The 14,080-nt window shown below is 42.6% G+C and overlaps 1 protein-coding gene across 1 annotated transcript; it reads left to right on the top strand.

Moving 5' to 3' along the window:
* The first annotated feature begins 129 nt into the window (after positions 1-129).
* ING2 (inhibitor of growth family member 2) lies at positions 130-6,476 on the top strand. The gene is made up of 2 exons (XM_027600323.2): positions 130-773; positions 5,655-6,476. Exons 1-2 carry the CDS (start codon positions 602-604, stop codon positions 6,323-6,325), a joined length of 843 nt encoding a protein of 280 aa, XP_027456124.1. The 5' UTR covers positions 130-601; the 3' UTR covers positions 6,326-6,476.
* Positions 6,477-14,080: the final 7,604 nt, after the last annotated feature.

The following is a 14,080-nucleotide window of genomic DNA, read 5'->3' as shown; positions in this document are numbered from 1 at the left end:
GCCGAGAGTTGACAGACCAATCGCCCGAGTGGCGGTGGGAAGGCGGGAGAATGCGAACCCTTCGGTAGGGCGGTAGGGGCGGGCCCCCGTCCTTATTAGGAGTAAGTCCTGCGCAGGCGCAGAGGCGGCCGCAGGCGGAGGGGCGGGGGCAGTCCAGTGAGAGACTCTCCGACAGGCACGGAGGGTGATTGGGAGGAAAGGGGGCAGCGAGGGGCTTGTCATGGGGATCCGTGCTACGAGACGGCATTGGTAGCATCGGGGGACTCCGAGGGGGACGGGAAGTGTCAACGCCCGGGACCCCGGCGCCAGATCCGCCGGGGGATCCCCGCTGCTCTAGTCCTGGGGAGGGAGGGGAAAAAGGAGGGAGCCCTGATCTCGCCCCGCCCCTGGGCTTGTTACCGCGGGGGCGGGGAGTGAGGGCTTCTTTTGGGGGGAGTGGAGATCGGGGGACTCGGCTGTGCCCTCTTGAGCGGCTGCCGGTGTCCCCGCGGCGCCGGGCTGCCCAGCAGAGGAGCCGCGGCCGCTGTGGCTGTTGCATGTGTGGCTGCTGGATGCGGAGGCGGCGGCGGCGGCGGCGGCGAGGAGCAGCAGCGGCGGCAGGATGTTAGGGCAGCAGCAGCAGCAACTATACTCGTCGGCCGCGCTCCTGACCGGGGAGCGGAGCCGGCTCCTCACCTGCTACGTGCAGGACTACCTCGAGTGTGTGGAGTCGCTGCCCCACGACATGCAGAGGAACGTGTCTGTGCTTCGAGAGCTGGACAACAAATATCAAGGTAGGGGGCCGCGGGGCCGCCTGTGCGGGTCCTCCCCTCAGTCGGATTCGCTGGCCTCCGGGCACTGTCGCTCGGAGCCTGCCCGGGGAAGTGCCACTTTCCATTTCTCCTGTGACAGTCTCCCCGAGTGCACAGACGGGGTCTGGTGTGTGGGACGGAAGAGAGGGACTGGAGACCGGGCTCGCGGCCCTCCCTGACCCCCGCTGCGGTCGGCGAGGATTTCTGTGGGGTATCACGGGTGGGGGTGGGGGCCGCTCGTCAGCCCCCGCTGCAGACCCAGCGGCTGCAGCTGGTGTGAAGAGGAATCAGCCATTTTAGGCAGCATTTGTTCCGGCGCTTGTCTGCCCCGTGCCGCAGACCCTTCTGCCCCGGCCAGGGAGCGTGCAGCGGGCGGGGGGCTGTAGGGAGTGAGCGGCCGGCCGCAGCCGGGCTCCCGCTGGTCTCCGGGGCCTGGCTTTCCCCAACCCCCCCTCCGGCCCCCACCCCGAGAGCAGATGCATTGGAACGTGCGGGGGGGAGGGGGCAGGAGAGGGCCGCGAAGGCGGACTGGGGAGGTCCCTCCCTCGGCTCTCCGGCTCCCGGCTCGGGAACGGAGTGCGTTCCCTTCTCCCGCCCCAGGGAAAGTTCCGGGCCGCAGCCTTTCCCGAGCGCCATCAGCCAAATGGTTAAAAGGGGAGGGGTCCCCGCGGGGAAAGGAAGAGGGGCGTGTGTGTGGCGGGGAGGGCCTGCTGTCCCTGGGGGCGGGGCCTGAGGGAGTGACGTAGAACATGGGAGGGGCGTGGACGGGCGCGCTCCCGCCCGCCTCGAAAATGGCTGGTCCCCGGAAGGTTTGGGCGGAGCTGGCTGGTGGGAAGGTGTCGGAAGCCTGCGGAACGTTAGTTCTTTCCTAGTAGAGTCAGTGTTGAGGTTTGGAACATGTTTGTCGTGGTTTTTCGACCCTTTCTCCACCACTCAATCAGGACGAAGAAACGCTCAGCTACTAGGACCGTCGCTGACCCTAGCACCGCGTAGGTTCCGGGCCTGCGTCATTTCCGGGCCCCGGGTGGAAGTGGGTGGTTGACTGGGCAACCGCCTGGCGTCCCTTAACCCATGGGTCCCTCCTTCGCCAAGTTTGAGTGATGAGGCAAAAACCACCCTTTGTGGTCAGACCCAAGAAAACTAAGACAGGGAATCAAGTCTTTTCCTACAGAGGGTATCATTTATCATCCACTATTGGTGGACCTTTCGTGTACTACTAGGAGGGGAGAAATTTAAATGGGGAACCGTTTTGCGTTTAATAAGCCTGATCAAGGACTAGACCTTGGACATAATGTGGAAACAGCCGTACGGACTTTAAAAAGATAACTTTTTGGGCCCCGTTCTCTTTTTCTAGACCCATCACTACTCTTATGGTTTAGTCTCAAAGGAACCCACTTCTGGGGTGACATTGTCTGGCCTGTAGCATGTTAAGAATATTTAATTGTTTCTGTGTTTTCGAATCTGTAATTTATTTCTAACTTCCGAACCCATATGATAGGGTTGTTGATAAGACTAATCTCTTTTGGGGGAAAGAGAATTAAATAGTGTTTACTTACTGTGTGTCATCACTGTGCCAGGTCCAGAACATTATCTCACAATAATCCTATGAAGTAAAAATATATTTTACAGACAAGTTAAAGTTTACAAGGAGTTTAAGTGACTGGTTCAAATAACTAGGTGGGGAAGTAGGCTGGCTACTTCATGTGCACATCCTTTTTTTGTTTTTCTTAACTATTAACTTTTTATAAAAACTTACTTAGTAAAAACTCTCCAAAGGTATTTCCACAGACATGGAGCACATACTTGAATTGTAGGCTAAAAATGATACATATATGCTGTATATTTGAGCACTTTTAGTTTTTCAAATGGTAACTCTGACGTTTGTAAAACCTGCATGGTTTTACATTTCCTTAAAGACACATACTTGCCTTTAAAAGAATTAAGCTATTTTCATTTGAATTTGGGAGGGAAAACGGTTACAGGGAAATCTGCCATCTTGACCATCTAGAATTGTCCTAAGCAGCTCTACTAACATGAGAAACAGTATTAGGCTTTAAAAGATTGAGAGATTATGAACATTTTCAGCTCCATTAAGATTGGTTATTTCAAGATTAATATAGAAGAAGGATCTAGTTTTCAGTCTGTGCCCATGCTTACTAAGCTCCACTTCCATAATTTAGCTTTATATACTTGTGTGTTCTTGGTTCAGATTTCGTATGCTTTTTATTTCTTTGCTAGTTCTTAAGTATTTTCTGTTTTGGATTTAATACTTCCTGCAGTATTTAGTGATATAAATTATACAGGAAATCAAAAAAGTTTCTCTCCTACCTATTTGAGACACTTTGAGAAATTACTGAAGAATCAGAAACTTAAAAATAGAGAAACGGCTTTGGGGCGCCTGGGTGGCTCAGTCGTTAAGCGTCTGTCTGCCTTCGGCTCAGGTCATGATCCCAGGGTTCTGGGATCAAGCCCCGCATTGGGCTCCCTGCTCCGTGGGAAGCCTGCTTCTCCCTCTCCCACTCCCCCTGCTTGTGTTCCCTCTCTCGCTGTGTCTCTCTCTGTCAAATAAAGAAATAAAATCTTTAAAAAAATAAAAATAGAGAAATGAAGACAACAGTTTCACATTTGAAAGAAGTATTTATTATGGGATATGGTTATTAGAGAGCCTCAGTTTTTGTTCCTATATTCTTGTTCATAATTGCTTGGGTAAATAACCATTGAACTAAAAATTAATAATTTCAAGTGGCTTCCATGCAGCTAGTAGAAAGTGCTTAAACGGCGGAGCCAGACATACCTGTCTGGCAGAGTTCAAAGTCAGGGGTTGTTACCTCTTGAACTTCATTTTCTTCATGTATAGAAGTGATAGCTTCCTCATGGGGTTGCCTTGGAGATTAAATGAGAAAATCTTTATCGCATAAAAGGGGCTTAGTAAGTGTTAGTTTCTCTTCTTCTTTCATTATGTAATTAAGGAGTCTTAGAAATAAGAGTTCTTCTCATACACAGTATCAGTGTGCCTGGACGATAGACTATAATTAGCATCTAACTCCTGATAGTTAGGTACAGAATATTTAAAATAAGATTTACCTTTATTTTTTAATCCTCAAGTTTTGTGTCTGAGGGGAAAATATGTAATTATTTTTCCTGGAGAAAAATTATGTTCTTAAGAAAACCACTTACATACCTAGCTGGGCAAATGGGCTAGATATGAACTTTGTCTTAAAATATACTGTGCAGGTATGAGTACCCTCAAATGTGTGGTGGCACTTTGTCATGTATCCCAGGTTAAGCCATTGTCCATCAAGTGTGAGTACGTTTAATTTCTAGGGAGGAGTTAATGCCTAAGAGTCGTGTTGAAGACCTGCTTTGTGTTAACCTTTCTTGCAGACAGCCGTAGTGTACACATTTTACTCCTCTAACATTTCTGTTGTTATCATTAGAGTAATAATATTAGAAGGTAAAACAATGGTATGCCACGTGCTGGTAGTACTATTAGAATATAATGATACGCCATGTGGTGTGGTAAATTAGAGTTAATTTTTGTTTCTCCACCTTAAGTAAGACAGAACTCTCTTTTAGATAGCTTTATCTCATAAGGACAAGAAATAGAACAGATTTGAATAAAAAACTAATCTTACGTAAATTTTTTGTGACATCTGGAACTATATTTTCAGATTTTTGTATACCATCTAGTGACTCAGACATTTTTAATTGATTTAAATGTGTCCCACATGCTATACAATACCGAAATCAGCAGTTTAAAAAGCTTAAAACCAACTGCTGAGTTATCTACAAAAGCAGAGTGCCCCACTGCTGACTTTACTGTAATTTTATTAGTAGCTTAGTCAGTTGATGCCAGAATCTGAACCTAAACCTACCCTGGAAATAGTTTGGTTTTCAGAATCTCCCATATGATAAAAATAAATGAGCTATTGAAACTAATATGGTGGGAAGAGTTACTTGTGTCTGCTTTGTTTAAGAGTGCCCAGGGATATGATATGAACATCAAGGTGAATGTCTCTCTGGAGTCATGTAGCAAGTCACTGATTGAACTGTAAATCCTGTAAACACAGATGGATAGTCATCTGTAGCTTAGTTTTAGAACCTCTCTAAGTTTTACAGTTGAAGTCTGCCATGTAAATTTTATTACAGGTTGTTTTGAGGTTCAGATGACGTATAAGTGACTTCACTAGGTAGACCATAAAGTGGCATACAGTGTTCTTGCCCATGTAAAATACTTTGAGTATTAATTAATACATACATCTCTTATCCTTTAAAAAAAATTTTTTTTAAAGATTTTATTTATTTACTTGACAGAGAGAGAGAGCACAAGCAGGGGGAACTGCAGGCAGAGAGAGATGGAGAAGCAGGCTCCCCCACCACCACCCCTGGGAAGGAGCCCGATGGGATCATGACCCAAGCCGAAGGCAGATGCTCAACCGACTGAGCCACCCAGATGCCCCAGTTTTTTGTTTTTGTTTTTTTTAAGTAAGCTCAACACCCACTGTGGGCTTGAATTCATGACCCCGAGATCAAGAGTCATACGCTCTACCAACTGAGCCAGCCACGCACTCCTCTTATCCTTTTTAATATAGACTGAGTATTAGAAAGCTTTGTAAAAAAAATAAGTAATTTTAAAAAAGAAAACTTTGTATTCTTATTAGTTTATTTCTAAATATACTTTCATATTGGATAACATACGGTCTTTCTGTGGGAAATAATGTTTTTCAATGTATACATACCAAGAGGAGTGTGATTTATGATTTGAGTTCATTCAACTTTACCAGTTCTGTGAAAGATAACTAACTTAAAAAATATTATATGTGCTAATGCACAAATGTTCTGATTTTTCTCTTACGTTTTTAGAAACATTAAAGGAAATTGATGATGTCTATGAAAAATATAAGAAAGAAGATGATTCAAACCAGAAAAAACGCCTACAGCAACATCTCCAGAGAGCATTAATCAACAGTCAAGAGTTGGGAGATGAAAAAATTCAGATTGTCACACAGATGCTCGAATTGGTGGAAAATCGGGCAAGGCAAATGGAGTTGCATTCACAGTGTTTTCAAGATCCTGCTGAAGGTGAACGGGCCTCGGATAAGGCAAAGATGGATTCCAGCCAACCGGAAAGATCTTCAAGAAGACCCCGCAGACAGCGAACCAGTGAAAGCCGTGATTTATGTCACATGACGAATGGGATTGAAGACTGTGATGATCAGCCACCTAAAGAAAAGAAATCCAAGTCAGCCAAGAAAAAGAAACGCTCCAAGGCCAAGCAGGAAAGGGAAGCATCGCCTGTTGAGTTTGCAATCGATCCCAATGAACCTACATACTGTTTATGTAACCAAGTGTCTTATGGGGAAATGATCGGATGTGACAATGAACAGTGTCCAATTGAATGGTTTCACTTTTCATGTGTTTCGCTTACCTATAAACCAAAGGGGAAGTGGTATTGCCCAAAGTGCAGGGGAGATAATGAGAAAACAATGGACAAAAGTACTGACAAGGCAAAAAAGGATAGAAGATCGAGGTAGTAAATGCCATCCACGTTTTAGAAGGTTATTTGTCTTTTATATAATTCTTTCAGAATTTACTTTCGGAAAATGTTTTAGGGTAAATGCATAAGACTATGCAATAATTTTTAATCATTAGTATTAATGGTGTATTAAAAGTTGTTGTACTTTGTCTGTGACCTTAATTTTCTGCACTGAATTACCAAATATTTTAAACCAGGTAGTCTTTAGATCACCTGATGAAAGGAGCAGGGAATAGGGAGAGGGTGGTGTGAACATTATAAAAACTTCACAAACCATGCTTATTTCATTTTCATTTAAAACTACAATGCTGTTTTTTGGGTAAACACCAAAGTTTTGCTAGCATTATTAGTTCTCTGGGCTTTAACAAATTAAGGTGTAGTTGGAGTTCTCTGTAAGCATTCAGATTATCTTGGGTAATTTACAATATGAACACTACATTTAGAGCTTCTTTCTCCCTAGCCCCATTTATACATACACTTGTTCATCTCTAGTCTTCCAAGAATTTAAGGAGCTAGAGATAAGAATAATTTGGGATTCCATGTGGAATAATGTGCTCTTACTAGAGTATTTGCTGCTGTATTTTCCTTAGTAGCATTTTGATACACTGTCAGTAGCCCATTTGTAAATGTCTTGCGGCTGCATCATAGATACATTTAATCTAGTGCTTAATAAGGGAGTTGTGTTTTGTTTTAATTGGGACAGGTAAGCGTAGTTAGGATACCAAAAATGGTGCCATTGGCTTATATTGGAAAATATGGGGTTATGTAGTATCATGGTTCAAGGTTGAGCAATTTAAAAAACGCATCTTATTTAATAACATTTTCCACGTAACCCGCTGCTACGATGCCTAGCCACAGGCCTGTCAGTGGGAAAAAGGGCATACATTAGTCTTTAAATACTGCCTTTATGTCAAACAGGAGTTTAAATAGTTTTCTAGTGGCTATAGTTGATTTCTGTCCCAATCAGTGATTATATATTATTTTAAGTAATAGTGTATTCACTTTAACTTTCTGGTATTGGTGCTGTTTGATGTTTTCACGTTTAATGAACTAATTTCGTTATAACAATGCAATTAATAATGTATTTGTAAATTGAATTTTCCAAGATTCTGATATTTTAAGGATAAGCATATTGATGGATATATGAACATCTATTCGGAGAATTTTTTGGTTTGGGGGAGGGGGCATCAGATTAACTAGTCCTTTAAATCTATGTGTAACATAGATTTTATTCCTCATTTCTCCCTAATCTGATGATCTTGATTCTTTTTTGATTAACATGTGAAAAATTCTGTCTGCTTGTTTGGAAAAAGAGAAAAAAATTTTTTTTTTCCTCTTCTAGCTCTCCTGTGTGACTTTTAGGCATGTTACTTCACCTCCTCTGGGTGTCAGGTTATTCATCTGTAATATGAGGTTGGCTTAAATATCTCCAGGGTTCTTTTGAGATCCGTAGTATTTGCACTATAGTGAGGATTTTAATAATCAAATGACTTGTTTTTCTCTTTTTTAAATTTTGTCCTTCATTCTGAGTTGTGAAGACAGTTTAAAGGTGATCTTTGAGACAGGTAAATGCACAATACTTGATTAACTTCTGTCCTAAGGATGTTTTGCTTGATGACTGGAAGCAGTTGGTTATGTTGCTTCTTGAGCGAGAAATATCAGACAGCATGATGAAGAATTTATTTTATTGTAACATAGTTGGGTTGTAAAAAAATTTTTTTCTCTCTTGAGAATACAGCATTTTGTCTTAGTGATTACATCCTCATTACCACGATAGAGTTATTTACCTGACACCATTAAAAATATCCATATGTGCACAGTCTCCAAAAGCTTTCAGCTGTGACGATGTAGAAGTCAACACTTTTTCATACATTAAATTTCCCTCAGCATATGAGGAAAAAAAACAACTTCATAATAGAAGTACCCAAATTTATATTAGGCTTGATAGGAAAACAGATACGGAAAATCCTGGAAGATGTGCTCTCTTTAAGACCTAATGTTTGAGACAGTTTTATTTTTATGAATTTTTTTGTTTTTTTTCTATACCACACAGGAAATAGAAGTCTTAAGTTTGCATAACATTTTGACTAGGATTTCTTTTTTAAGATTCTAGATTTCATATACTGTCTCATACCATGGTTATCAACTCATGCTATAAACCAGTGGTTCCTAAACTTGTTTCCTATTTGAATTACCTCAAAAGCTTCAAGAAATGTAGATACCTGTGTCCCACACCCAACAATCATGATCTCATTCATTTGGAATGTGGCTGATATTTTAAGGATAAGCATATTGATGGATATATGAACATCTATTCGGAGAATTTTTTTTAAATCTCCAGGTGATCCTAATCTACAGAAAAGTTTTTTAGAACTGCCGTATTATGAAAATTTGAGCCTATTGTAAACTGTGGGTGACTTCTCTACATCCAGATTTATACGACTCTCTAGCACATAGAAGTTCTGATACATGCACAAGAGGTTGTCCCTTGCCCCCAATGGTCTGCCAACACTTGAAGACTCAACACTTGAGTGCTTCTTGTGTACTGGGCACTGTTCTAAGCAGTGGCGGTTTCAAAAGAAAAAGTCCTTGCTCATGCACCAGACGTTTTGATGGGGAGTCAAATGTGTGTAATGCTACGTAACTGTTAGAGGGGAGGAAAGCAGAGTAACAAAATGGATGGGAAGGGAGGTGAGTCTTAATTATGGTGATTAAAGAAAGTCTTAAAGGAAGTGATCTTTGAGCTGAGACCAGAGGGAAAAGAAGTAAGTGAGCAAGGCAAAGATTTAAAGGAAGGGAGGAGTCAAACAAGCTTGCCGGCTTGATGAGAGCCCTTGACACGGTGTGGGAGGGACTAGAAAACGGCTCTCGAAAGCCACGGTAGAAAATTTGGGGAAGGGTTTATATTGAAGAGTTCTTTGAAGATCGCTCTGATCATGCTGCATGCAAAATGTGTCATAGGGAGGCTTGGTGAAAATAGGGAGTATCAGGAGACTCTTAGAAGTCTTCGCACCAGAAATATTGGTAGCTTAGACCAGGGCGGTAGCTGTGGAAGTGGTGGCTAGTGGTAGGACTCTTCTTATGTCTTCAAGATCCTGCCAGCGGAAGGATTTTGGCCCAGCAATCGGAAAGCAAAGAGATGACCAGGGTGACTCTTAGGTTTTTTGGCTTGAGGGGACAAATCAAGATTTCTGTTTGCATTTGGGTTTGAGATACCTGATTTCTCAGGGGATCCAGCATGGACTTGAGGGAGGGGCCAGGAGCTAAACATTTGGGATCCAGCATGGAATCGAGGGAGGGGCCAGGAGCTAAACATTTGGGATCCAGCATGGAATCGAGGGAGGGGCCAGGAGCTAAACATTTGGGATCCAGCATGGAATCGAGGGAGGGGCCAGGAGCTAAACATTTGGGATCCAGCATGGAATTGAGGGAGGGGCCAGGAGCTAAACATTTGGGATCCAGCATGGAATTGAGGGAGGGACAGGAGTTAAACATTTGGGAATTAGCCGATAAGAGTTTAAAGGCATGTGACAAATCACTTGTAAACAGATAAGTGCCTCTCAAATTTTAATGTGCCTAAGAGTCACCTGCTTGTTAAAATGCAGATTCGGATTCAGTAGGTCTGGTGTGGGGCCTGAGGTGCTACATGTCTAACAAGCTCTTCAGCGAGGCTGATGCTGCTGGCTCTGGGACCCATGGTTTGAGGTGCAACCGCGGGGACCCAGAAGAGGGTGGGGTGGGTCCTGGGGCACACCCAGCATTTGGAAGGGGGAGCCAGCAAAGGAGACTTCCAAATCTCTCAGATAAAGCAGAAAAATGTGGCACACTAGAACAAAAGTGACGTGTTTCAAGAAGGGAATGGTCATTCAAGTGCCTCTCAAGATGACCGAATTAGCCACTATGTTCGGGGTTTTTCCAAGTTACCAGGCTCTGAGTTTGGGGATGAAGAACTGCTTGGAGTGAGTTGTGAGCAGAAGGGGACAGAAGTAGAACCAGCAGTTGCGGACAACTCAAGTTTTGATGTAAAGTGGAGCATGGATGGAGCTGAGGTGTGGCTGAGCTAAGGGAGGATTTTAACTCAAGGAGACAATATAGCATGATCATATGCAGACTGGAAAATTCCATTAGAAGGGGACAGATACATGCTGTCAGGAGAAGTGGCTTATTGCAGGACTGAAATCTGAATAGGCAGGCAAGTGGGAATGAGTGAGAACTCACATTCAAGAGGGGTTCATCTCAAATGGGCACAGGGACAGTTCCAGTTCACGTGTCAAGAAGGAAGATGGTATTTTAACTCATTTATTAAAATATTTATTGTACACCTATTACAAGGCACTGTTTTAGGTCCTCGGGAATAAAACAGGGATCAAGACAAGATACAGATCTTTGTAACTGGATGGTGCTTAGGTTCTGGAAATGACCAGGTGTGAATGCAGATAGCTCGCTAGATTTGGTATTGGGGAAAATGAGAGCATTCTCTCTCAACAGCTTCCACTTTCCCCATTGAAGGCCTGAGATGGGGAAGGGGGAGGGATGTTCGAAATAGCCCTGAGGACAGTGGGAGAGTGGACCAGGAAGGCCAGTCAGAACTGTGGGTCAGCTGGAGCCTTTGGTCCTAACTTTAAATGAACTGATATCTCATTCTGTTGCTTGGATGCAAACAAAAAAGAGAACGGATAAAATAGCAGAATTTCAAAATATCCCTGCAGGGAGCTAGAAAAAACAGCTCTCCTGTCCTTTTTATATGCCCAGTAGGTGGCTTCCTTGGAAGGATCTATCCTCATCGCCACCCCCCCCCCACACCCGAGATGGAGAGGAGCCCGTCTTCAAGGAGCAGTGGGGGGAGAAATAAGTCAGACTGCTCTTCAGCCCTTCCTGAATCAAGTGCTTAGGGTTTGATGTCATTGAAAATCTATTTTAAGTAAAGTGTGAGTTATCTTGGAATTACCCTTATTATGTTACCTAAACTCTATACATCAATTAGAGAGACCAAAGCTCCTTTATCATATCCTATATGTGAGGGCAGGACGGTACCCTGTCTGAGGATTCCAGAGATGCGGATTTCCCTGGGGTCTCAGCTGGCTGACTGGTCTTCCTCCTTGGCCTGGAGTTTGTTCAACTGTAAAACGAGTGATTTAAGATACGGTTATGCCAAAAACATGGTTATTATTATTCACATCGCTTGACATTGTTAGGAAAGAGTTCTCCAGGTCACAAGCTTACTAACTGTTGAGTTTATGAAAGAACGGTGTTTAGTTCACGTAACTAGTAACTGGACTTCCAAACAGGGTTTTCTTAAACTTCAGACACTAGAATGATCTTGGTTGATTTTCGCCATGTCCACATCCCATTCTAATTTTATATTTGAAAGTATTACTTAAAACTTTTCTTTAAAACAACTCTTTGATGCCAATTTATTTTTAAAAGAAGGCATATCACTTTGGGGAGTGGAAAATTAGTATCACTTTGACTGGATTACCTTAAAATACAATGAAAACAAAGCAACGTTACTGAATTCTAGCTATGTAGGATTGCTGTGGAAACAGCCTCCAGTCTGTTCTCCCTTTTTAAGGAGTGTGATTAATAAATACTATTAGGTAAGGGTAAAAAGACATGTAAGCACCAAATCAAGTCTTTCTGCATGATGTAACCAAAAAGATTTAAAGAGAATTTTGAGCACTCCCTTAACCATCCTTCTCTGGGAAACACTTTAAGCAACGGAAGGTTAGCTACTGCAGTTTCTCGGCTATCAGTATAAAAGAGAAATACTAACATGTCTTAAAGGCATCTATCTACCTACATGCATGCGGATGGACTCTGCCTCGTAATAAAGGTTTCTGTAACCGCCCCCGCCCCTTCCCAATGTATGGACCGGCATTACCCGCATCAGTATTAAAGTAACTGACGTTACCCTGACTCAGTTTCTGGTCTTGTCAGTTTTTTAATCTCAGGATAAAAATAATGCAGCTCTTTCAATGCCACTCAGTGAGCAGAGGGAGATGTCCCAGGTGGCCTTGTCTGTGGTGCTTTTGGGCCTGGCATTCCAGCCTTGGAAAAAAAAAAAAATCCTTAAAATTTTCCAGATAACTTCCTCAGTTGCCCACTGGCTAGTGAGTGGATTCTTGATTTGGCGATCTTCATTGTAAAAAAAAAAAAAAATTCCAATTTCCTTATGAATTAGATAACACCAACATGTCCTAACACTGAAGGCCTGAGATTTAGGGTGTCGCAGTGTGTTTTGGTATGGTGAGTAGTTGTGCGCCCACATGCACTAAAGTAGTCTTTCATGTTTTAATTGTATTAGATAAAAATTGTCCTGCCTTCTTAGATATGTATTTCAATCCTTTTTGACATATGGTATGACGTAAACGAAGATTTGATGTCTTCATCCTTTGACTGGGCACCATGTTTATGTACGGGGATATCCTTCGATCTTGCCCCAGTGTGGAAGGCTGTTACCTCTCTACTTGCCTCAGACTAGTTTTTAAAATAAATGTGGCTGCTTTTAATGAGTTTCGTTCTTCGTTGCTTCTAAAACTGCCTGCCTAGGACTGGAAAAGCATTTGGTCAAATTTGTGTCTAGCTTAAAAATAAATACATTCTAAGAGAGGAGCTAGTGCTTGAGCTTTAATGTATGGTTTTGGTTTTTTAACTATGTGGATTCTCCCCCCGCCCCGCCCCGCCCCTGTTTTTGACTGATGGCAGGTTTGCTATATCCTTGCTTTGAACAGCAAAACTGAATTACTTTGACCAGAGTCCTTAATTTATTTACATAGTACATTAATCTTAGAAACTTCCCACATAGAAGCAAACGTGTTAGGCCAACCAGCTTGTTTGCTCTCCAAAGATTCAGGGTTTAGAGTAATGATACGGGATCATGCCCTCAGTGGGAAGTAAGGGTTTGGGTTCGGACATGGACAGAAGAACTGCTATTAGGCTTATCAGGAATGTAGAATTAGGTAGCATGTAGCACTGCCAAGCCTTTAAGACAGACTTTTATTGTACTTTTGGCCCATCCTGAGACATGGTAAATCCCTCAACTGTTGGAAATCTCCCCCTCTGATCTTTAGAGTGTGTTTTGCTTTTTGGTTATAAATTTGCATTTCTCACCAACTTGAAAAAATATCAATTCTCACGGATTAAGGAAAGAGATTATATAAACTGTAGCAAAATAGCGACTGAAAAGTTACTCAGTTTTGACTACAAAACGTTGATAGTAGCTTTGGCTTTGAATTTATGAATTTATGATGCTTGAATATTACATTGAAAAAAATTTTTAAAGATTTTTATTTATTTATTTGACAGAGAGACAGCAAGAGCGGGAACACAAGCAGGGGGAGTGGGAGAGGGAGAAGCAGGCTTCCCGCTGAGCAGGGAGCCCGATGCGGGGCTCGATCCCCGGACCCTGGGATCATGACCTGAGCCGAAGGCAGTCGCTTAACGACTGAGCCACCCAGGCGCCCCTACATTGAAAATTTTCTACATCTAAATCAGTTTAGTGTTCTTTTGGAATAATTCTGGCTGAATTTAAGGTATAATTTAGTAAAACAGACAATCTAGAACTTTTCTGATTACACAGTGGGAAAGAAACTTTCCATGGCTAGTTAAGAGGAAAACAATAGAAGGATGTAACTTATTTTTTCTTATTTAAATCTTTGTTAAAATCCATCTGAAATTAGATCAAATGCTTAATTATCTGGGATTGAGAGATTTTAAAACCTTTATATATTACTTTCATATCATGTGAAAATCG

This window comes from Zalophus californianus, chromosome 2 (assembly GCF_009762305.2).
Source record: "Zalophus californianus isolate mZalCal1 chromosome 2, mZalCal1.pri.v2, whole genome shotgun sequence".
In the NCBI taxonomy this organism is placed as follows: Eukaryota; Metazoa; Chordata; class Mammalia; order Carnivora; family Otariidae; genus Zalophus; species Zalophus californianus.
Note: the sequence above shows the minus strand (reverse complement) of the source record. Positions and strands in the feature narration are given on the sequence as shown.

Bases quoted from the DNA above. Each gene is read 5' to 3' on its own strand.
- ING2 (XM_027600323.2), top strand. From the start codon at position 602: ATGTTAGGGCAGCAGCAGCAGCAACTATACTCGTCGGCCGCGCTCCTG. The intron at 774-5,654 runs GTAGGGGGCCGC...TTACGTTTTTAG, and splicing joins GCTGGACAACAAATATCAAG to AAACATTAAAGGAAATTGAT.